General features: G+C 37.2%; 2 protein-coding genes and 1 long non-coding RNA gene across 7 annotated transcripts; all 3 read left to right on the plus strand.

Annotated features, from left to right (window-relative positions):
* The first annotated feature begins 1,853 nt into the window (after window positions 1-1,853).
* Window positions 1,854-12,491, plus strand: LOC145550420 (uncharacterized). Of its 5 annotated transcripts, XR_014086322.1 has the most exons (5): window positions 1,854-6,320; window positions 6,393-6,525; window positions 6,603-6,677; window positions 6,769-6,865; window positions 7,047-7,364. XR_014086322.1 is itself a non-coding variant. In XM_081604376.1 (4 exons), the coding sequence occupies exons 1-4, from the start codon at window positions 6,478-6,480 to the stop codon at window positions 12,452-12,454; spliced, it is 306 nt and encodes a 101-aa protein (XP_081460502.1). In that variant the 5' UTR covers window positions 1,854-6,477; the 3' UTR covers window positions 12,455-12,491. The 5 variants fall into 4 exon arrangements, 1 of the variants encoding a protein (XP_081460502.1); XR_014086321.1 differs by lacking the exons at window positions 6,769-6,865; window positions 7,047-7,364 and adding exons at window positions 12,180-12,233; window positions 12,326-12,491 and having other exon boundaries at window positions 1,854-6,525; XR_014086319.1 differs by having other exon boundaries at window positions 1,854-6,525.
* Window positions 12,492-14,875: 2,384 nt separating this feature from the next.
* Window positions 14,876-17,195, plus strand: LOC145550417 (uncharacterized). Its single transcript, XM_081604374.1, has 4 exons — window positions 14,876-15,561; window positions 15,711-15,779; window positions 16,174-16,320; window positions 16,998-17,195. Exons 1-4 carry the CDS (start codon window positions 15,055-15,057, stop codon window positions 17,193-17,195), a joined length of 921 nt encoding a protein of 306 aa, XP_081460500.1. The 5' UTR covers window positions 14,876-15,054.
* A 4,971-nt stretch (window positions 17,196-22,166) lies between these two features.
* Window positions 22,167-23,240, plus strand: LOC145550416 (uncharacterized). Its single transcript, XR_014086317.1, has 3 exons — window positions 22,167-22,193; window positions 22,775-22,811; window positions 22,992-23,240. It is a non-coding gene; the product is annotated as an uncharacterized LOC145550416 (long non-coding RNA).
* Window positions 23,241-24,243: the final 1,003 nt, after the last annotated feature.

Consider the following 24,243-nt stretch of genomic DNA (forward strand, 5'->3'; position numbering starts at 1 on the left):
TTTCCTCAGAGAGAAACGGAGAATCTTGAAACATGTGTTGCACAAACTAATACGCCAGAGAACAGACTGATTAATGAAGCCATTTCAGTTTTCAGATTAAATATAAAGGCTGGCCCTACTTATGTGTGCACTGTGTGTCACAAGTCCTCGTTTCCCAACCAAGTAGAACTCTGTAAAAGGTCAAATTATGTAAAGAAACCAGATGTGGTTGAACAGTGTCTAACAGGCAAGTATGTCCATGTTTGCGATGAAAGCTGCACGGATAGACAGTGTACAGTACCTCATGAGAGAAGTCAAGAGTGGATTTGTCACACCTGCCACAGACATCTAAAGAAAGGATACATGCCACCACTAGCAGCAGCAAACAAACTTGACTTGGCAGAAATTCCCAGTGAACTGTCAGATTTGAATATTCTGGAAAGACACCTGATTGCTAAGTGCATACCTTTCGCAAAGATCATTCCTCTTCCAAAAGGCAGACAAAGATTAATAAGGGGCAATTTTGTGTGTGTACCATCAGAGCTCCAAGAGACAGTCAATGCCTTGCCCCGGCTTCGGAGTGAGTCCCAAGTGATGAGAGTAAAATTGAAGCGACGTTTGTCCTATAGAGGTCATCAACTTTTTCAGACAGTAACCTGGTCTAAACTAATCTCTGCATTACTAAAACTGAAGCAGATTCATCCAGAGTATCGGGACATAAATATTAGACATGAAGCTGAGCTTTGTGACCCTACACTTCCTGATGATGATGATGATGATGATGATGATAGCGAAGTAAGTATGGATGAGGATGACTATGATGAAGCAGATCTGATGGAAATTGACGAGTATGAGAAAAATGCTTTATGTGAGGCTGAAAATGATCAGGACAATGATTGTGAACAACTCCAGCAACAGATAAATGACGGAGAAGAAGGTGATTTGCCAAATGGAGGATTTGCTATAGAATCATGCCTTCAGCCTCCTGACATATCAGAAGAGATACTTTGTTTCTCTGAAAGTACATACTGCTTGGCGCCGGCACAATCAAATTCACCCGTCAGCTTTTTTAAGACCCCAAATTTGGAATCCATGAGCTTCCCGGTACAATTTCCAACATCAGAGAACACTTTGGACACAAGGAGACTCATTAAAGTGACACCAAGTGGATATTTCAAGTCACGGCTATTTAATGTTGATAATCGCTTTGCCAGAGACCCAACATACTTGTTTTTTGCACAGTTTGTGACAGAGATACACTTGGCTAACAACAGCATGACGATTCAGCTACGAAAAGGAAAGACCAGAACCAGAGATGGTCGCAGAATAACCTCAGGTATGTTGCAGGACAAACGAGAGGTTGAGAAACTGGTGAGAAATAAAGACGCCATGAGATTCATGCAACCTCTAAGAGGTACTCCAGCATACTGGAACAGAGCAACAAAAGACTTGTTCAGTATAATTCGTCAAATTGGCACCCCCTGTTTTTTTGTCACGTTTTCAGCTGCAGAGTTCAGATGGCCTGAAATCATTCAAGCCATAAAGAGGCAACAAGGTGAGGAAATTGATGTCGACGCTCTTGACTGGACCGCCAAGTCTGAGATTCTGCGATCCAATCCTGTCACCTGCATGCGTTTATTTGATAAGCGAGTTGAGGCACTTTTCAGAGATTTGTTGCTGTCAGATGCTCAGCCTTTGGGAAGAGTGATTGACTATTTTTACAGAGTTGAGTTTCAGCACAGAGGAAGTCCACACATCCATGCGATGCTATGGGTTGAAGGAGCTCCACAGCTGGATGAGTCAGACGATCAAACTGTGTGTAATTTTGTTGATAAATACATCTCGGCACAGCTTCCTGATCCAGACAGGAACCAGAACTGTATCGGAAAGTTTCTGAAGTTCAGAGACACAGTAAGAATCACACCAGATCTTGTTTCAAGAGTGTGAACTCTGGTTGTCGATTTGGTTTTCCAAAGCCCCCCTGCAGAAACACAGTGATCTCCAGACCAGGTGAGAACAATGACACTGAAACTGCCAAAGCCAAACTCAGACCTTTGATGCAACTCCTGAACGAACCTGAAGTCGCTTCCATGAGTTTAGAGCAGATCCTTTCTCGGTGTCACTTGACGCTAGAAGAGTATGAATCTTGTCTTCAGACCATGAACAAAAAGACTGCCATCTACTTGAAGCGTGATCCCAAAGATTGCTGGATAAATGCTTACAATCCACATCTGCTTAAAGCTTGGGACAGTAACATTGATGTGTCTTTCATACTAAATGCCTACTCATGTATACAGTATCTAACAAAATACATCACAAAGAAAGAAAGTGGACTGTCAGAGTACCTGAAAACAGTGATTGACAATTCAAACATGGACCGAGTCAATGAGTGTGATGAAATGAAAGCGATCATGCAAGCGTACTCTAAAAGCGAGAAATTAGTGCTCAGGAGTGTGTTGCTCGAGCCTGTGGATTAAAGATGAAAAACTGTTCCCGCAGTGTTGTGTTCATACCCACAGACGATAATCCTGTAAAGATGAGTCGACCAATGTCTTTCTTGGAGGATATCCCATCGGATTCCTGCAATATATGGATGACCAGTTTGACGGATAAGTACAAAGCAAGGCCTGAAATACCCGAATATGAGGAAATGTGTTTGGCTGATTTCGCTGCTACCTGCAGGTTTGTAAGTTCAGAGAAGGCAAGCACTAATGGTGTTTTACCACTTTTAAATCAGCTGTGATTTGTAACAAGGCGAAAAAATGACAAGCCCTCCGTCATCCGCTACTATCATTGTTCTAAAGAGAAGGAACCGGAGCAGTTTTATGCCAGATTACTGAGACTGTACCTTCCTCATCGGTCAGAGTTTGAAATTCGAAGCGTCAGTCTTCCTACCTACGAGTCCTTTTACTCCTCTGGCTGTGTCCGCCTACCAGGTTCAGACCTCCTTGAAACCGTCAAAAGTGTTGTCAAGAGAAACAGAGACAAATATGAGAAAAACAGTGAGGAGATTGAGAGTGCCCTTGAAGAGTTTGAGGAAAGCAGAGACCATGTGATTGATGAGTGGTGTAATCTTGCTCCTGAATCTGAAGTTGTGAGGTTGCAGTGTGACGACGACCTTCAGCCGGCAGAGCCTGAAAACGAACAGGAAAATGTACCAGACTTTTGTCCTCAGTCTTCTGCCGTCAATGAAATGCGAGCCATCAGAGAACCTCCCGCTATGGATCCGAATTTGCTGAGACAAATGTATCAGAACCTGAACCAGAAGCAGGCCTGTATTTTCTATGCCATCAGAGACTTCTGCCTTAAACTTGTGTGCGGTCTGAAACCAGAGCCATTTTTTCTGTATGTAAATGGTGGGGCAGGTACTGGAAAGTCGCATCTGATTCGATGCATTTACTCAGAGGCACGCAAAATACTCAGCAGGCTGCCACGCTTCTCAGAGGATGCTGATATTTCTGCTCCAACTGTTCTGCTCACTTCTTTCACTGGAACGGCAGCTTTCAACATCGGTGGAACAACACTGCACTCTTTGTTTAAACTTCCAAGGTCGTTAAAACCTCCAATTCAAGGTCTTGGCAATCAGTTGGATGAAATCAGGTCAGAACTATTCAACGTTCAAATCTTGATCATTGATGAGATCTCAATGGTTTCTAAGCCCCTCTTTGCTTATGTGGATGCACGGCTCAAACAAATCAAAGGAAGTCATAAACCATTTGGAGATGTATCTGTATTGGTGCTCGGCGATTACGCTCAGCTGAAACCAATTCGCCAATCTACACCTCTTTGTGTACACGACCCAGCGGATATTGACTTGTGGCAGGAACATTTTCAAATGACCTCTCTAACTGAGATTATGAGGCAAAAAGATGATATTGCGTTTGCAGAGATGCTGAACAGAATTCGGGTGAAAGGAAAAACTGATGAATTGTCTCAGGCTGACAGAGATTTGTTATCACAAGCCATCACAGAACCAAGTCTTTGCCCTGCTGACGTTTTGCACATTTTTGCAACCAATAAGTTGGTGGATGAACACAATTTGGCAACTCTGAACTTGTTACATTCCAACATCATCACCATCGACGCAGATGACTTCCAAAAGGATCCACGAACAGGCAGAATGGCACGCAAAGAAAGACCATGCAAGGGAGGTAGAAATGATTTAGCAGACACTTTGAAAGTTGCCGTTGGAGCTCAGGTCATGCTTACCAGAAATATCGATGTTCAAAATGGACTAGTTAATGGTGCATTTGGTGTCCTAACAGCTGTTGTAACTTCTGACACTGATGAACACAGCATCAGTAAGCTGGGCCTGACAATGGATAATCAAACAAGTGGGACCAGAAACCAAAGTGGACCTTCAGAGACTGCCAATCTTGTTTACATCGAGAGAGCGGAGGAGAATCTGAAGCTAAATGGAGTGGTACGTAGACAGTTTCCTGTGAAACTGGCTTTTGCTTGTACTATTCACAAAACCCAAGGCCTAACAACAAATGCAGCTGTGGTGTCTTTGAAGAAAATCTTTGAACCAGGTATGGCATACGTAGCTCTCAGCAGGGTAACGTCTCTCAGTGGACTCTACCTACTGGATTTCGACGAAAAAAAATATTTGCCAATCCTCAAGTCACTGCAGCTCTTCAGACCATGAGACAAGCCAGCGTAGATGACATGATGCCTCTTCTTCAGGTGAAAGAAACTTTAAACAGGCCAGAAACACTGGTAATTGTTTCGCATAACACCGAGGGACTCCCATCTCACATCTGTGACATAAGAAAACATCACGAACTGTGTCTGGCAGATGTGCTGTGTCTGACTGAAACTCACCTAAAAGGATCTTTTGTTTACGACAATCTGCATCTGGATGGCTACAATATGTTCAAACGAAACAGACATGTGTCATACTCAAATTTTCCCCAAATGGCTTCCAAAAGTGGAGGTGGTGTGGCGGTTTATGTGAGAAACCATATTAAGGTTAATGAAAGAAAATATTTGCAAAATGTGACTGATCTTGAATTTGTGGCTTTGAAGGTTGAGTCTCCATTCAGGGCAGTGATTGCAGCTGTGTACCGACCTCCCGACTACAGCCTGAGACCGTTCCTGGAAAATCTGGTAAGCCTTCTGGATGCACTGGAGATGTTGGACTGTCACCCTGTCATTGTATGTGGAGATTTCAACGAGAATCAGGTACGCAGTTCACCAGGGCAAATTCTGGAGCTGTTTCAGTCTCGGGGATATGTTCAGTTGATCACTTCTGCTACCACAGAGAAAAACACATTGCTTGATCTAATTTTCATTTCTCAGCCACAGAAATCTTTACATTCAGGTGTGATGAGAACATACTACAGTTACCATGATCCTGTGTTCTGTGTCCTGTCCACAACCGAATCATCAGAGGTCTGTGAGTAAAAGCATGCCAAAGGTAAACTTTTTTTAAAATGACTGTATTTCCTCTTAAAATGTCTTACACAACAGCGTTCCTAATTATATTTCTTCAAATCATTACATTATTCAGCCAATAAGAGTTATGCCATTTTTTTAAATATTAGGAATCCAAACAGTTTATGTTTTAAGAATATTGCAATTTTTCCAGTGATAAACTTTGTGGTAGAAACTATTAAAGTTATATATATGAGGCTTTTGTCACAAAATCTAACCATTTGATTAAACCTAAATAAGTCTGCTCATTTAGATTTGAGACTTTAAATTAAAGATTAATTTAATATAATATAAATATATATATATAGTATGTAATATAGGATATGATTAATGTAAAATTCAAATTCATAAAAACTTTAAAGAAGTCGTGGCTTGTGCATTTATATTGATAAGTGCACAAACCACAACTCTTTCAGCAGTTCTAAACAAGCTGCTACAGTAGATCACAAAAAAAATTCACCAGGAGGTCTGTGTGTAACACAGGCTTCCTCATGAACCAATAACATATGCCAGCTGATGCCCCCTTGGGATGAAAAATGGGAGTTTAGGAAGGGTTCAGGCATAGTGGGTGGGTAGGTGGGTGGGGGGCTTTGACTAGGAACATTTTAGTCTCAACATCAGTTAACACCACCTGAAAAACGACTGCAAGCTTCAACATCTCCTCCAGTTCACACTCGACCAAAACAGAAGATCCTACTGCATCCTAACACGACAGTCGTTATTGAAGGCACAGGGTGAAATGCATCCTTTCAGCTCACAACTGAGCACTGATGACCACTGAGGGAAAAAAAGAACTTCCTTACACAGAAACATGTTCTCCAGCTTGAGCACTCAGAGACATGTCCTCTTGCTGCATCAGTCAAGGGATATCCTACTGCTGCGGCTGAAGTGGAGCTATTTGATTTGTAAGTGTAAATGTTCACTTCTTTTCTCTGAGAATGCTATTGTTACTCATGATAAATCTCTTTGCATTACAGATTAAAGTGTCTTAAGTTGTAGCTCGGCCATCCACTCCAATCAAGCTGAGACTCTCACAGCTAAACATGAAGTTAACATCTGTTCATGAAACTTCACTTACAAGACATTGTGTCTCCTGCAGCAAGGTTGAAGGTAACTACCTATCATGTGTCATAGGACGTTTACCGTTTATAGGTCATTACAACACATGTTTTCTCTTGGTTTCTCAGGAGGACTTTCCCATGCATGTCTGGTATCCCCAAGGCATCCCTTTCACCAGCAGAGATGAGGTGCAGCCGACTCTGGTGAGAACTCAATATTGCTTCTGTTCAACTAACTGAGAAATAACTACAATCTTTGTCCAGCTGACTGTCGTATTTATTTTTTCATCTTTAGTGGCCGTAATGTTAGCGTGATACGACAGCAAAACGCGTTGTGACAGATGACATGATACAACAGTCAGCATTCCAGGACACCTGTGACGAGGACTGAGGTTTCCATTTATTGATTTATTTTGAATATTACAGTATAAAATCATGCACAGGAACAAGAAATCCAAAAGACAGATATTTTTGGACCACAGTTATCTTAGCATGTTTGAAAAGAAGTAGGAAGAAGTAAGAAACTTGAACTGTTTGCTCAGAGGGTTAAAGTGTCTCACTTTTTTCCTGAAGATCTGCACCCATCTGTCCAATGATGTTGCAAACACTGAGCAGGTTAAAGGAAGCTGCAGCGGCAATCAGAAAGACCCCATCGAGTGTGAACATTTATATCTTCACAGTGACTGATTTTTATTATTATTTTAACTTGCATCACCAGAATCATCTTCACAACAACCATGTAAATGTGAACTATACACAGTTTTGACAAATTTGTAATTAAGCTCATTTCATTCTGCTAAAATCTCTGTAGATTTGCAGATTTACATCATGTTTACGTACAAATGTGTTTTTTTAATCAGGTTTCCACATGTTGGGTTAAAGTGTCAACTAGTGAAAGTTTAAATATGTAAGATATCAAATCTCAAGTGTTTTAGTTTAGCAGGATTATTTTCATCATACTAAAAGTGGGAATAAGACGGGACTCCTAGTGTGTAAACTTGTGACTTTATGCAATGAGTAATGCTTTGTCACCTGTTGATATTAATGAACATGGTGACAATAAAAAGGAAAGAAAAAACTAAATCTTTACGAGAAACAAAAAATAGTAAATTGTGCTATTGTAATATTTTTAAAGTCACATATTACACAACTGTGAATCCTGTATTCATGTGGGGGGGATATCAGCTGGTAAAATGTTATGGCAAAGGATTGCCACACTTATGCTATTTGAGCAGCTAATATAGACATCAGGGAAAAGAAAAGAGAAAAGCATTGTCAATTAATTTTAATCATTAGCAAAATTAGAATGAGGGTGTTGAACTAGTATAGTTTAGCAATAGGATAAACTACACTCAGATACTACATTTTAAACTGAATTTGTTTCTTGGGGTGGGGGTTTGGTCACATTCTTTTCAGTAGAGGCTTTGTAATCTTGACATTCCATTCTTTAAGCTTAAGAATGAAAATACAATACATTTCTAAATATAATTGACCATGTCCTCATAGGTTTTTTCTGTATCTGTGTAACTTGTACACCTCCAGTTTCACAATGTATTGCTACTACTGTGTTATGCTTTAGTGAGTTTTTTCTTTACTGAAGTATAAAGCATGAATCATTTTTGATCATTTTCATAATCAAAAATAATTCCGTTCTTTTTTTTGCACAGAAAGCTGTTTATTGTGCATGATTTGAGAAGACCTACTTCTCATATCATGTCTTCTAAAAAGCCCAGTCAGTCGTGGCAGATGGCTGCTTGTATCGAGCCTGGATCTGTCAGAGGTTTCTTCCTGTTGAAGGGAGTTTTTCCTCTCCACTGTTGCTCGGTACAAGGGATTGCAAAAAAGTCAATGATACACAGCAAATGTGTTTCACTTTTATGTCCCATTGAGGAGGAATAAATGGTAAATATCATTAAGGCAATGCAATCTTCTGGGTTTCTTTAGAAACTGTTTACTTTGAATAATTCAGAATATTGTACTGCTTGATAGTCTGAATCAAATGAAATGTTTGTATGACTTGACTGAAAAAAAAGTTCTATGACATTTTACAAAATGTGTGACATTGTGTATTGACAGTATGTAAAGAAAATAAATAGAACTGAGTACATTCTTAGTTTGCCTTTTGATACGCGCAGCATTATTACACTTAGTGCAGTTTTCCAGGTTTATATTCAATTTATTTATTTTGCATTTAAAGTGAGTGTGGTTATGGTCATTTTTTGACCTCAAGTCCCAAATTTTCCAATCCATTTACAAATTAAAAATCTTTTGGTTTACAAAACTCATTTGGCTATTTTACAAAAATTAATCCATGTAAGGTTTTCCATCACGAACATTAATAAATGTACATCATATATTAATGATGTACATTAATAAATGTACATCATTGCATCGTTGCATACAACAAAAATCTTTGTTGCATGCAAATCTGCTAAAACATTTTGTGCAGTGATATTTATAGCTGGTGAGGCTCCAACTTACTTTAATCAGATTTACAAATCTAGACCCTGCATGTTATTGTTTACATAAGGAAATTATGCGCATGCGTACAATGCTGGAGGGCATTAAGCTGCTATGACATCCATAGCAGCGCCGCCTCCGCAGAATAATTCTGTTATAATTCCGTCAAACAAACTTAGACATGTAGATATTATTAAATTCGTGCAAAGGGAGAAACCGTTAAAGTACAACTCAAAACCACGTATTTCTCGCTCTCTGTATCAGCACAGCTAATGTGTGGCTAGCTCCCTGGTACTGTCTCTTACTCTGCAGTTCAGCTACAATATCTGAGCTCATGAGTGCCCCCAGCGATAAGGCACGAGAACTGCCTGCCTCAATTAAGAATATGCATGCTGTTTGCTATCTTCAATAATTTGCCGTTAAAGATCGCTCCTCAGCAAACGAAGCACGTTACACACACAGTTGATGACAATAAAAACACAGTACATTAAATACATAGAATGAATTATGGAAAATCAGTTCATACATTAAATGTTTTTAACCATGTTATTTGCGACGTACAGACAGACGGAGCATGCTCTCATAGAATAACAACCAGTGCAGTTAGCGAGAAGTTGTGCAATCCCAGGTGCTGCATCACTGGCTTTGCTTGTTCAAATTAAATGATAAAAGATACTTTATAATACAAATCACAGGGTGAACATATCTTTATAAATGGTTTCATTCTTATCTTTCAATGAAAATGTCTGTTACCTGTTCCTGTGATATATATATACATTATATATCTATATATATAATATATATTATATATAGATAGATAGACTTCTACTTCAATTTTGTAACTATTTTTTAAAGTCTTCTGCAAGATTTAATCAAGTTCAGTAAATCATGTATCAAACTGTTCTGCTTCTGCTGTTCGTTTATGCTTTTTTGTTTTGCTGTCTCACTTCTTCAAATATTTCTGACTTTGTAATAATTACTGGTTCTCTATTTTATTTTTTTCCTGTCTTTCTATGTTTCACTGTTCAACTGTTTAACTTTTTCTGGTTTTAAAGTATTTTCCGCTACTGCTATATTTATACTTTTTGATTTGTTCCACTTTCCAATTATTTCCATTTCTTCTGCTTTCCTTCACTTCTTGTGCTTCTCTCTACTTTTTCTTGCATTTTTGCAGCAGAAATTCTGCAAATACTACCTTTTTTATACTTTTACTGTTTCACTATTCAATTGTTTCAACTATTTCTGGATTGCACTAATTTTCTGTTGTTGCATTATGCTCTTTCTTAACTCTGTTTCACTTTTTGACTTTTTCAAATAATTCAGTTGCACACAAACTCCTGCTTCTGCTGATTTCTGCTATAATTTATATATTATATAATTTATACAGTATAATTCACTATTAATTCACTATTATTATTAATATAGTATTCACTATTCATCGTTTCAACTATTTCTATTTCTTCTGCTTTCTTCTGCTTTCCTTCACTTCTTGTGCTTTTCTCTACTTTTTCTTGCATTTCTGCAGCAGTCATTCTGCAAATATGCATTCTCACGGCTGTTTCGCTAGGAACAGCTATTTTTCTAGTTATTATCAGTGAGAATGCATTCAATGCATTCTCACTTATAGTGATTCTGTTTTTCTTTATCTTTATTATTATTATTATTATTATTATTATTCTGTCTTCCGTACGTTTTTCATGGTTTAACTACTCTCACTATCTTTCACTAATTGTACTAATTTATATATCAAAACGTTCAGCTCCTTCAGGAGAATGGTGCTATGACTTTTGGTAACCTTCACTATTGCACTTTTTGAAATAATTGCCCTTTTGTGCAAATCTTTTGCCCCATTATTTCCTATGGTGGAACTCTGTAACTGATTTCAGTTACTTGAGTGGCCACTCTAGTAACTGCCGTTTTTGAACTTTTTCTGCTCTTTTATAAACAAAATTATGCTGTTCATACATTTTTCACTGTAGAGAAATATTTTATGCATTAAAATGTAGCCACTAGTGTCTACTTTATGGAATTATTACCATCATTGCAACAGGTTTTACTGTTTTCTGTTAAACTCCTCTGGAGTACAACCTTGTCACACTTTCTCCTATTCTTTCAATGTATTTTCTTCTTGTGCTCTGTTTTTATCTGTGTCTATGCATTCTGCTTGTCTACTTTTCTGTTTGCCTTCTGGTTTTACTGGTTTTACTATCTTTTAAGATCTTCTACTATCTTTAATCAATTTTATAAATTCATATATCAAACATTTCTGCTTCTTCTTATCCGTTTTGCTTTTAATCTGTTTTACTCCTTCAAATATTTCTGGTTTACTGTTTCCACTAATTTTTTATACTTATTACTGTTTCACTATTCAATTGTTTCAACTATTCCTGGGATTTGCACTTATTTCCTGTTGTTTCAATTGTGCTCTTTCTTAAACTCTGTTTCCCTTTTTGACTTTTTCCAAATAATTCAGGTTGCACACAAACTCCTGCTTCTTCTGCTGAATTCTGCTATAATTTATATATTATATAATTTATACAGTATAATTCACTATTAATTCACTATTATATTATTAATATAGTATATTCACTATTCAATCGTTTCAACTATTTCTATGTTTCTATGCATTTTGCTTGTCTACTTTTCTGTATGTCTTCTACTCTACATGTATTACTATCTTCTAAGCTCTTCTGCAATGTTTAATCAATTTCAGCAATTCATATATCAACATGTTCTGCTTCTTTAGACCCTTTATCTTTTTGTTTTGCTCTGTTTTACTCCTGCAAATATTTCTGGGTTTTGTGCTTCCCCTAATTTAATCTATTTGCTGTTTTACTACTCAATTGTTTCAACTATTTCTGGGTTTGCACTAATTTCCTTTTGTGCCAATTACGCTCTGTCTCAAGTTCTGTTTCACTTTTTTTACTTTTTCAAATAATTATCGTTGCACACAAACTTTTGCTTCTTCAGCTGAATTATGGTATACCTTCTCTGAGTGTGACTAATATATATATATATATATATATATATATATATATATATATATATATATATATATATATATATATATATATATATATATATATATATATATTTAATAATATATTTATATATATTTATATTTATTTGGATATATATGATAAAAAATATGTGATTACTGTCGAAATGGAGACTGACAAACCAAACAAGCGAGAGATTCTTCTTGAATGTATCAAAACCATTAACATTTCTCCTGCTCTCTGGCAGCCTCTGGATGTTGATGTGGAGAAGAGAAGCATCAGAGCAGATATAAGAATGAATGTAAAAGAAATCATGGAAAGTATCAAACAATAATTTTACCACAAATAAATCCCTCTCAATAAATGATTGTTGCCTATTCCTGTCTGTTGCAGGCAGCCAATAAGAAAACGGGAGTCATAAGCACGGAAAAGAATCCCAAACAAAGAACATCTGGCAGGAGTCCGGTGGACAATATAGAGGGAAGACTGCAGTTGATGTGTGGAAACAACGTGAATAAATGATGACAATAAAAGAATATAAACTTTTGTCATAAGCTTATTGATGTCGATTTGTTTATTGCCGTCAATTTGAACAATTTCAAACATTCCCTTGATTTATGTGTTCCAAAAATATTTACAGATAATATCAATTACTTTCTCATTGTGAAAGTAGAATGCAATCTGTAGAGACTCACACAGAGAGAGAAACAGCAGTTAGACAATTTTATTGGACCGAGAATTTGGCGCTCGGACACCGGCGGAAGACCTGCGAGCCGAGAATTGCAGCGAGCTTGAATGATCGGCTCGAACGAAGCTCAGAGGTCTTCCCCGGACCCAGTCACTGGTGGTGGAGCGGAGCTTGGAGAGAGGAGTCTTGAGGGGACCTGGAGGCATCTGGGTGGCTGGTGGTGGAAACGGGATGAGGTGGGTTGAAGCAGGGCTGAAGCGGGTGGATCTGTGGTTGCTTCGCCTTTTGAAGGATCTCTTGCCAGGTGATTGGATGGAGGTAGAGAGGTGGTGCGTCCTGATTGGTTGGGATGAAGCCGTGGTGATAAGTGATGCCGGAAGAGTCTTACAGGTTGAATTTCCGCCTAGGGCTACATTTTTAATTTGAGTTTCTGTGATAATTTCAGCTCCTGCTAATTTATGCTTCTTGTTACATTTCACTATTCAACATTTTTAAAGAGTTCAGGTTTTGTACAAATTTTGGCTTCTGTTAATTAGTATAAAATTAGTGGAATGACTATTTTTCTAAAACACCACTTAAAGTGTATTTATAGTTTAACACTTCCCACTTTGACATAATTAGATTCATAATAATGAACTGACAGTTTAAATATGCTGAACCATGTATTAAAAACATACTTAAAAAATACAATTGTTTATATAGCTTTGATAGATGCTTGAATATGGTCTCCAGTAACAAAAAAAGCGTGTTATGATCGAATAAATAGGTTGATACGTCATCGTGACTGCTAAACACATAACGCTGAGTGGGTGGACCGCTCCAAGATGGCCGCCCTAAATCTCGTCAGCGACAATAGTGAGAGCAGTCACTCATCACAGTCACAGAGCGCTGTTCATGACAGTGTTGAAGAAGCAGTGCTATTTAGTAAGACTTACATCTAATACATTTTGAACTTTGAACAAAAGCCACAGTAAAGCATGAATACGATCCTGTAATTTCCTGCTTGGAATTACAGGATCGTTTTAGCGTTCGTGTTGCGTTTAAATGGGGCTCGGAAAAACTGATTATGACCTGCTAAAAATTGGATTAAACAGTTGTGACTACTGAAAGGAAGTGTACCTAAGGCATAGATATTGGAAGTGCGGGGAAGAAAAGAAGAAGAAAAAAGGACCTTTCAGCAGAGATGTGGAATGACTCTGGGCGCAGAATTTCTAATAAAATGCCCGCAATTGCTGACGGGCCCGGTTCGATGTGCGGGGTGTGACTGTTGCAGGCAGCCAATCAGAAATCACTGAGTCATAAAAAAATTAAGGGAATCCCAAACAACGAACAGCTGACAGCAACCGAGAGTCCGGTGGACATTATAGAGGGATGACTGCAGTTGCAGTTGATATACGGAAACAAGGTGAATAAATGATGACAATAAAAGAATATATATATATATATATATATATATATATATATCTATATATATATATATATATATATATATATATATATATATATATATATATATATATATATACACACACACACACACAAATATTTTCTGGAGCGATTAACGATTTATACTTCCTCCTTGTGAAAGTAAAAAAAATAATTAATCACGACTGTAAGTCGAATCTGGCTACTGACTGTAAAGGCTGCATTCCTTATTTGATTGGATGTGAAGACGCTCGTGAGCGCTGCATGTAGGCTATAAATACGTTCCATCCAAATCGCCGTTGGTCATTTTCAGCATTTCCAGAAGACGACAAAAGTAAGTTTTGTCTAAATTCTTAATTTCTGGGTTATTTGCTATGTTCATGTTTCGAGCTACAGGTAAATGTAATAACATTGAATCGGAAGTAAAATGTTACAACTTTATTTATTGACAATTGTTTCATGACGTGTAATCGGGAGCCGCCCACCTCGGTCCAACGGTGGATAGTTAAGCGGGCCAGCCCGTTGAGTTGTAGCAACCAGCCTTAATGTTTAGTTCTATCGGCCCCTAGGTGAGATTAAAAGCGTTCTTAAGTCGGTGGTCCTAGATAAAAGCATTAAATAATAAATAATAATAATAAATCTAATAACTAACTTCTATAGTTAAAACCGGTGCGCCACCACCAGTTTTAACTTGCCGTTAAAACTGCCGTTGGGCGGAGGTTAAACTACCTAACAGTTAAAACTGAATGTCCGTTTATTAGGTGAAGCCTAACTGTGACTTCTTTGGAACAAACGGTTCAGCCGTTGAATACTGAATACAGGATTTTGGTTCAACGGCTAAACCGTTTATCAGGTGTTTATCTGCTGTAAAGTGTTGAACAGCTCTTTAACCATTTGCCTGTTCAGTTGAAACTGCTGTTTATTGGGTGGTAAACAGCTTCTTCGCTTTAATATGTGTCCTTTGCCCCATTAAAGCGTGGGGCTGAGGAGGTGACACTGTTGACTCTTGATGGGGTTTGTAATACTGACATTTTGTTTCTGTCCTTCACTTCCCCCTAGGATGGCTCTATCTACCATAATAAACCGCGCACAATCGCCGATCTACAGGCCACCACCAGTAAACATCGCAGTTATAAAGATAAGAGAGGAAGAAAAAGTAATTAGCTGGGCAGTAAAGGAGGGTAAAGCAAAGGTATTACAGAAAAAGAAAAATCAAATTCTAACTGTCACAGATGGGCAAACGATTGGAAAAATAATTATATTTGAAAAAAATTCAAAAAACCTTTGTGAGGGCCAATCTTATGTGATGAGGAGCTACGCTCTCAGGGGCTCGGAGCCGCCCCTTATCATTAACGTCACTCCCGCCACGCAATTTTATAAAGGGCCGAAGGTGAACATCACTCCAGAGCTTTTACAGAAAGCAGAGGCCATTTTAAACCCAGCAGCACCAATGGCCCATCTGGAGAAGGCAGCAGAGTCAAAAGGACTGATGACGGTGCAAGGGGAAATTGTGGAGGTAGGATTTTTCTTATATTTCTTAATTTTTTCCATAAGAGAGGACTTAATTTGCTAACTGTAAATCTCAACTGGGTAGAAGATAACATGAAAGGCCCCATTACAGAACAATATGCGAACTCTAAAAGTACTTTTCTTTGTACTTCTCAGTTTGCTGCGGTCAGGCTTGTGATGTCGGGAAAAATGATGGTGCCAATCCGGACAGTGCGGCTGAAAGAGGTATAATAACTTGTTTTAAGACTTGTTCAAAGCTGCAGTTGTCATTTATTTTTAAAACAAATAATATTTGGATAAAAAAGGTAAGTGCCTAAGGAAATGGGGTGTGTGTGTGTGTGTGTGTGTGTGTGTGTGTGTGTGTGTGTGTGTGTGTGTGTGTGTGTGTGTGTGTGTGTGTGTGTGTGTGTGTGTGTGTGCGTGTGTGTGTGTGTGTGTGTGCGTGTGTGTGTCAAGTTCATGACATAAAACCAGCTTTTGTGTCATGAACCAGCTTGCATGTTAATTTTGCAGCGTCTGGTCAGAAAAGGTAGATTGGTGGGTTTTGTTTGTTTGTTGACTTTTTGAGAACTCTTGGATAAATCTCTAATTTTTTTGTCAATAATTCTTTTAATTACAGGGCAGCTGCACAATGCCCGTCTCCCTTTGGAGGGAAGCAACCCTGGTGGAACTGGCAATTGGCCAACAGGTCAAAATTACACATGTTCGGTGCCAGGATTCTGGCTATGGATTACAGCTGCAAAGCACAACCTTTACAACAATTCAGGTATGTTGTCAATTCCTGAAGAAGTAAATTAATTTTAAGTAGATTTAGACATTTAAAGCAAAATGTGCATATATTTTAAAATTGAGGCATTCTAATTAAAATTATTTGCTAAACTTTGGAGATATACACAAAGTGTGAAAAGTGCCACTGCTCAGAGCTAACCTTGTAATTTTTTGTCAACTTCACAATTATGGAATGGCTTATTACATATTTTGATATCCTGGAAACCATTCAATATTTTCTGACTCAAGTCTATTATGCTTTGCCAAAAGAAGACTTAAATAAAGGAGAAACAACAATTAACATAAATGCACCACAAATCTGGAACCAACATCCACAATGTTAATGTTTTTGATGATGGTGTGTGACCAAATGTCATGCTTGTTGTTGTTGCTTCATTTACAGTTGCTGACTGTATGATATTTTATTATATGAATAACTTTGAACTTGCTGATTGCTGAAATGCACAAAACAAATGATCTTGGACTTAAAAAAACATAAACCTGAAGGAAATAGCATATGTAGCAAAAGATCAAACAAGTTGCTACTGTTATTTGACATTTAACCTTGGTGTTGGTTTTCCTTTTTTGTTCTCATTTTTAGATGATAACATGAAAATTGACATACCTGATTATATTTCTAATATAAAATACTATATTTTTGTACTGTATTAACAGGAAAAAATGGAAGACAAAAAAGCGGCTGTCGTCATTGGTGTCATGGACACTGAAGACCAAAACGAAAAACATGTCCTCCTGGACAGTGATGAAGTCTATCGGATTGCTGCAGATTTGTGGAGTCCATTTGATGAAATGCTGGAAGACGGGAGCCTTGTTGTGGATATTGAGGTTCACGGAAATGAGATAAAAAAATAATCAAAAAATAATTGCAATTTAAATAAATGTTTTCAGTTCAGTTTTTCAACTTTTTTTCACTATTAAAATTGTTGACTAATCTCTGTTTATGCTTTTTAAAGGTATTTGTTGTGTTTCACTCTTGAAATTTCAGGTCTTTTAGAATTTTTTTGCTTGCTTTGTTATAGTTCATAAAATAATCAGTTAATCTGTTCAAATTAAATTGGTGATTACTATTGAATGACACTTTCTTCATATAACATAAACTTTGGTCATGACATTTACACCATATATATATACAAGTGGAAATCCTTCACATATTCAGTGATTGTGAGTCTGAAAAGTAGTATGATGAAATTTAACTTATACAATCATATCCCTTTTCCATGCATTAATTCACAACGTTTTCTGCCTGTTTTAAATATTCTCAACTCTTCCGGCGCTAGAGGGGGTAAAATGAATTAAACTTCACTTTTTGACTTTTTTTCAGGTTATTCAGGTATGTGTGTGTGTGTGTGTGTGTGTGTGTGTGTGTGTGTGTGTGTGTGTGTGTGTGTGTGTGTGTGTGTGCGTGTGCGTGCGTGTTTGGTGTTTGTGTAATTAGACTCTGATGGTGAGGCTGTGAACCTGCTGTGTTGTGCTTAAAAGTAAAGAGAGAAAACGTTAAAGTACAACTGAAAACCACGTATTCCTTTAAGTCTGTAACAGCGCAGCTACTGTAAAAGATCTGAAAAAAGTCGGTTAGCAAGTTGCTAACATGTAAACAAATTGCAGTTCCTATTTGCGGCAGAAGTTGTGCCCATATATTATACAAAGTTTCAAACCTTCATTTACACCATATACATGCAAAATGTACCATTGTGCACTGTGTAATATACATAACAATGAACTGACAGCTCTTTCTATGACTCCTCACATTGTGATGAAATCACGCACAAATCAGAGACTAAATTGCAGCAAAATTTTTCCTACCATCTCAAAACTTAAGATTCCCCCCTCAAAGCATTAAAATTATATAAATTCTACTATAAAGTAAGAGATCACAATAAAAAATACCACTTTTATCAGTTCCCAAAACGTGGGTTTTCTGCACAGTCAGGTTGGAGAAATCCCCCTCCGCACCATTTAGCTTTTAGTTTCCACGCACGAAGCAGGAAGATAACGGGGAGGGTAATCAGCTTGGCTCGAGTGATCTTTGAAGCAGGAGCGCCGTTGTTAGCACCTCATTCAGAGCTGCTAAAAATTCATTCAGAGAGCATGGGAGGGGGTTTCAGGTGAATTTCGACCCTGACGTGAGGTTACAAAGCCAATATTTTTAAAGTATCCAAAGTTAAGAGTCTTCTCTGTGTCAAGTCATACCGAACATTGTCGGTCAGCCGACCGAAAATTTACTTTCTACACCGTATTTGATGACAGGGCATGTAAATGGACACGCCCCTTTAAATCCGTCAGCTGATTTTAATTAGCCGGAAAACCATAACATTTTGGGCAAAAATTGTATGCCGGATAGTTTTTGAAGGATGAAAGCCTTTAGCGGACCATAAAAATAAAAATAAAAAACACGTGTAGCGGTTTTTTTTACGGAGAAATCCAAACCTGAGAGTATTGCTCAAATGGATAATGACAACCCAAACAAGCGAGAGGTTCATATTGAAAATGACAAAACCATTAACATTTCTGTTGATGAGAAGAGACGCAGATACAAGGGCAAAACAATATAATTATTGTTAATATATGAATCGAAGCGTCAATCTTCCTACCTAAGAGTCTTTCTACTTTTTTTGCATTTCAGCAGCAGTCATTCAGAAAATATGTATTCTCAAGAGTGCATATTTGCAATTCTTATAATTCTCATAGCCATTCTTCAAGACTATCTCTTGAAGCATATATATATATATATATATATATATATATATATATATATATATATATATATATATATATATATATATATATATATATATATATATATATATATATATATATATATTAATCATTATTTATTTGTGACATTATTAATAATTATTTACTTGTCTTTGTATAGTTACATAAATATGTATTGCTATTGTAACCGGATCCTTTTCTGCGTTGTGCTGGTTTTTGAGTGAATGGACCGTGACACAGTTTCTTTCAAGCGGATGATTCTCGGTTTATTTCTGACGAAAATACAGACAAAACAACCGTGTTATAGGCTGCCCGCTCCAAGTCCTACACCAAACAAAAGTATAAAACAAAAATTAACTTAATAGATCTATAAATAAACTGAATGTATTTAGATGGAAAAATGAAAAGCACACACCTTTCCCGCAGGACAACATGACATGTCAAAAGGGGAGGGGCTAAGGGGCGCAAACAATTTAAAGACAATACCACAGAAGAAGAAATAAAACGGAGGGGCTTCAGATCTTAAAATAACACGGTTAAAACAATGACAGAGGTGTTTCAGTAAGATAAGGACCAAGACAAATAACCAAAAGAAGACATTTTATGTAATTATAATAAAAGAGAATTACAACCAGGTTACATTATTACTAAATAATTTATTAATTTATGAACGGCTGTGCTTTGTAATTTGCTCTTCATACATCAATATCAGAATATTCTATTCCTATTCTATTGTTATAGCCACTAATCATATTTAAATATGCTGAACTATGTAATAAAAACATACTTAAAAAATACAATTGCTTATAAAGCTTTGACAGATGTTTGAATATGGTTTCCAGTAACAAAAACGCGTGTTATGATTGATTAAATGCGCTGATACGTCATCGTGACTGTTAAACACATAACGCTGAGACTCATCAACACTCATCAACAGAGCGCTGTTCATGAAAGTGATAAAAAAGCAATGCTATTTAATAAGACTTAAATCTAATACATTTTGAACTTTGAATAAAAGCCACAGTAAAACATGAGTAACGAAGGGAAATAAGGAGTATATCTGATTTTGAATCTAATTATTTAAATTTTGCTTAAATGGTTTGCACCTCCGGTTTGCACCTGTGGTTTTGTGTAATCCTAGCCCGCCGTTAATTTTATTAACTGCGGGATGAAGAAAAAAAGACCTATAAGTATGGATGTGACCATGACTCTGAGGTGGATAATTTCTCCCAATGCCCGCTTTTGCCGACAGTCCTGCTTTAGTGTGTTAGTTGTTATGTCTGTGGCGAGAACAAGAGCACAAACAAGAACACGTTAACCTGCCACGGCTTTATGGACATGCGCAGTTGAGTGGCTTTAAGTGGCGTTCAATGAACGTCACCAGCATTTGATGAGCGCCTCTCCCACAGTAAATTACATTTATATTTTCTATTTAATATTTTTTTATGACAGTGATGAAGAAGCAGTGTTATTTAATAACAATTTATGCCAATACATTTTGAACTTTCAACAAAAGTCACAGTAAGGCATAAGTAACGAAGGGAATTAATAATTAGTCTATATAATTTTGAATGTTATAATTAATTCTAATTCGATAAAAAATAAATGCAGTTCAAAATGTTTGTTTCAAAACCCGAATTGTACATGAGACTTAAAATTGGTGCCAAATCTTTCTTGAATTGATTTAACAAGCATGTAAAAGCCACAGTCGTAATCGAAGTGGAAATGTCTGAGTCCTCCTGAATGCCTCTGACGCATGACGTGACGTTCTTTGCCGTTACTTCTCACTTCTTCGTTTGTCCCCAACAGGTAAGCGGTGTGTTATTTGGGTCTGTCGTGATAATAAAATTATAAACAATGAGAACGGTTTCCTTGTCAAATAGTTATTACATAATTGCTTCTTAAGTGTGGCTGTAACTTAATAAAGCTGAAAGCCGCTATACGGAGTTTTTTTCTGATAGCAAACAATCATTAGCATATGCTAAAATTGACGGTATCACTCGTATGAAAACCTGTCCATTCAGATTGCAGAGGGTATTTCCAATTGACTTAATTTATAACCATGTATGTTAGTATTTGTCTTCATGATCAGCTTCTATTCAGCTAAATATGTATAAAATTGCTACCGTAACCTCGGAGTTGATTAGACTTTTCAGTTCAACTGAAACGGACTGTCAGCCGTTAAGAGGCTGTTCGATAAACGTTGCTTTGTTCTTGGGTTGTGACGTGCAGAGCTGGCTTGCAATAATCAGAAAATGTAAGAGATGAAAGACGGTTTCATTCTTAAAGATATTAATAATCGCTTCTTAACGAATCGCCATACCATAATGAAGTTATAAACCGCTAACCCTCCTATTTCTGATGGGTGCCGACCGTTAGCATGATATGCTATCATTGACGCCTACTATATATCTTAACTGAAACCATTCTATTCAGAATGAAGAATGTATAATAATTTAATTATCCTTATGCAGTATAGTTTCCATAATCTAATTTATAAACATTTATTTTTAGCATTTTTCTTTATGGACATCAAAGTAGTTAAAAAGAAATGCAACCGCGGCAATTAATTGGACTTTGCGGTTAAAAACGTTGCTTTCCGGGTATTTCCAATTGACTTAATTTATAACCATGTATGTTAGTATTTGTCTTCATGATCAGCTTCTATTCAGCTAAATATGTATAAAATTGCTACGGTAACCTCGGAGTTGATTAGACTTTTCAGTTCAACTGAAACGGACTGTCAGCCGTTAAGAGGCTGTTCGATAAACGTTGCTTTGTTCTTGGGTTGTGACGTGCAGAGCTGGCTTGCAATAATCAGAAAATGTAAGAGATGAAAGACGGTTTCATTCTTAAAGATATTAATAATCGCTTCTTAACGAATCGCCATACCATAATGAAGTTATANACCGCTAACCCTCCTATTTATGATGGGTGCCGACCGTTAGCATGATATGCTATCATTGACGCCTACTATATGTCTTAACTGAAAACCATTCTAACGTGTTAACTGTTGGAATTCACCTAAATATACACAACGTGTTGTGTATTTTTCTGATCAAGTCAATAATTGTGAGATAACACAACAGTGTCTTTTCACAGATGAAGAAACTGCTCACCAGCGTTCTTTGCCTGGTAAGTACATTGCAAAGTTCAGCAGCCTGTCGAGCGCAAATGTTTTTAACAATAAATTTGGAAATATACGATTAGACAGTGACAATGTGGAAAACCTGAATGTTTTTGACAGTTTCATTCTGAACCAACATTTTATGACACAGAAATCTCACAAATTGGACTGAAAATATTTAAAGCTTTTTAGCAAACTTCCTCATTTTGTTGAAATATTTTTTTCTGGACTGTGCTACCATCTTTGTGCACTAAACAAATGTGTAACAAGGTGGTGATCTTATGAGCTGTCTAAAATCCATATACATTACAATCTTAGTATCTAAAAAACAGACTCGATGTCTTTTTAAAAAATCCTCTTAGACAGAACCTTGTCTGGAAACATAAATAAGGTAATAGTGTCACTCCCAACTCTTCATTGCAATAGAATTTCAAATGCACTATTAAAATGGCCCTATTAGGGACAGATGCTCACAGCAGAAGCAGAGTGATGCAAACATAGGACTGCTGCTTTTTACGTTAGTCTGTTTTGTCTATGTGCCTTTGTTAAATAAATTCAATAAATTTAACTGTTATTTCCCTCCTTTCAGACAACCTAGATATTTCCACCAAATTCTGCTCAGTGAGGTGAGTACTAGCAGCATGTGGCTTTATTTGATTTAAAAAAGTTAGCTGAAACGTCCAGAAATGTCTAGATCAAAGCAGCTTGTGTACAGAGGACAAAGAACCTTAGCGGATATGTGTGTTCTGGACTCCTGAAGGTTTTCTGGTCAGCTAATAACAAACTGTTTCTACTCTCCCTCACAGAGAGAAGTGGACCCAAACACCTTTCTCCCTGGTGAGCGGATGTTTCAACGTGGATCAGCCGAGCTGTCACAGCTGATCCAACTTGACTCACACACAATTTGAATAAAATCATGTCCACAAACATTTGCTTTAAATTAGATTCAAACAGGATATGTTGGTTATGCTCACATGACGACCCTGTTGTCCAAAACCCTGTAAGAAACATGACTCAGTACTGCAACAACCCTCTGAGTTGTTTTCTGGACTCATGATGAGGTTTCTGTCACTCACTTTAATCTCTGTGATGAAGAAGGTCAAGTCAACATTAAATTCTGCTAAAGCAACTGGCTCTTTTATCTGTTGGTATGCTGGGATGCATCTTATTTCAGTAAGAATATCATAATCTCATTCATTGAACTATTTCAATAAAGGTCATGAAAACACAGCAACAACCCAATTCACACCACAAAGCTTAGTTCACAATAGTAGTAGGTATGAATCTCTTCACAGTTTGAACCTTTTCAGATGAAATCTGACCCAGAAGCTGCTCTGTTGAGAATGTTTCATTTTGATGTCTATTGGCTGTTCTTTGTCTCGCAGGTGTTCCACGGACCCTCTTTTCTAACCACTGTCGGAAGCATTTTAATTTTCCAACTGTGTTTTTTCCTTTCCTCTTACTTCCAACATATCTGGAATACCATTTACTGTGCATTTTACTATCCCATCCCTAAACTCTCCTACGAATTTCCTTCAAAAACCAGCATCCCAATAGGTGGCCTGGTTTTTCCGAATTCAGGAGCCTGGTTTACCAGTAACCAGAGTTCCCTTTATTTCTTCAACCATCAGTTTACTGCCAAATTGATGTTTGCCTGTCTCTCTTAATCTAGTTTACCAGTAACTAGATCTGTTTTCCACTCACATCTTACGTCCTGTGACCTCTGAACAGTTCTTCTATTGATTTTGTGACATGAATTTTGTGGCATTGATTTTGTGGCTATATATTTGAGAAATCCTACTTCTATCGAGTTCATCAGTAACTCATCTGACTATCATTGAGAATCTGAGAGAATCTCCCCTCTCACTGCTCTGTCTTTCCTGTCTACCTCTCTCCACCGTAAGAGTAAATAACTGGGAAGCTTCACACATCTAAGACGTCATTTTTGAGTAATCTCTTAAGTTTGAAAAGCTTCCATTTAAAAATTGGCCAAAAATAATTACTCAAAACAGGTCAACTAAAAACTTGATCTGTATAAATTTTGAAATTGAAAGCAAA

This window comes from Poecilia reticulata, unplaced genomic scaffold (genome assembly GCF_904066995.2).
Source record: "Poecilia reticulata unplaced genomic scaffold, P_reticulata-male-v2 Scaffold_43, whole genome shotgun sequence".
Taxonomy (NCBI): Eukaryota; Metazoa; Chordata; class Actinopteri; order Cyprinodontiformes; family Poeciliidae; genus Poecilia; species Poecilia reticulata.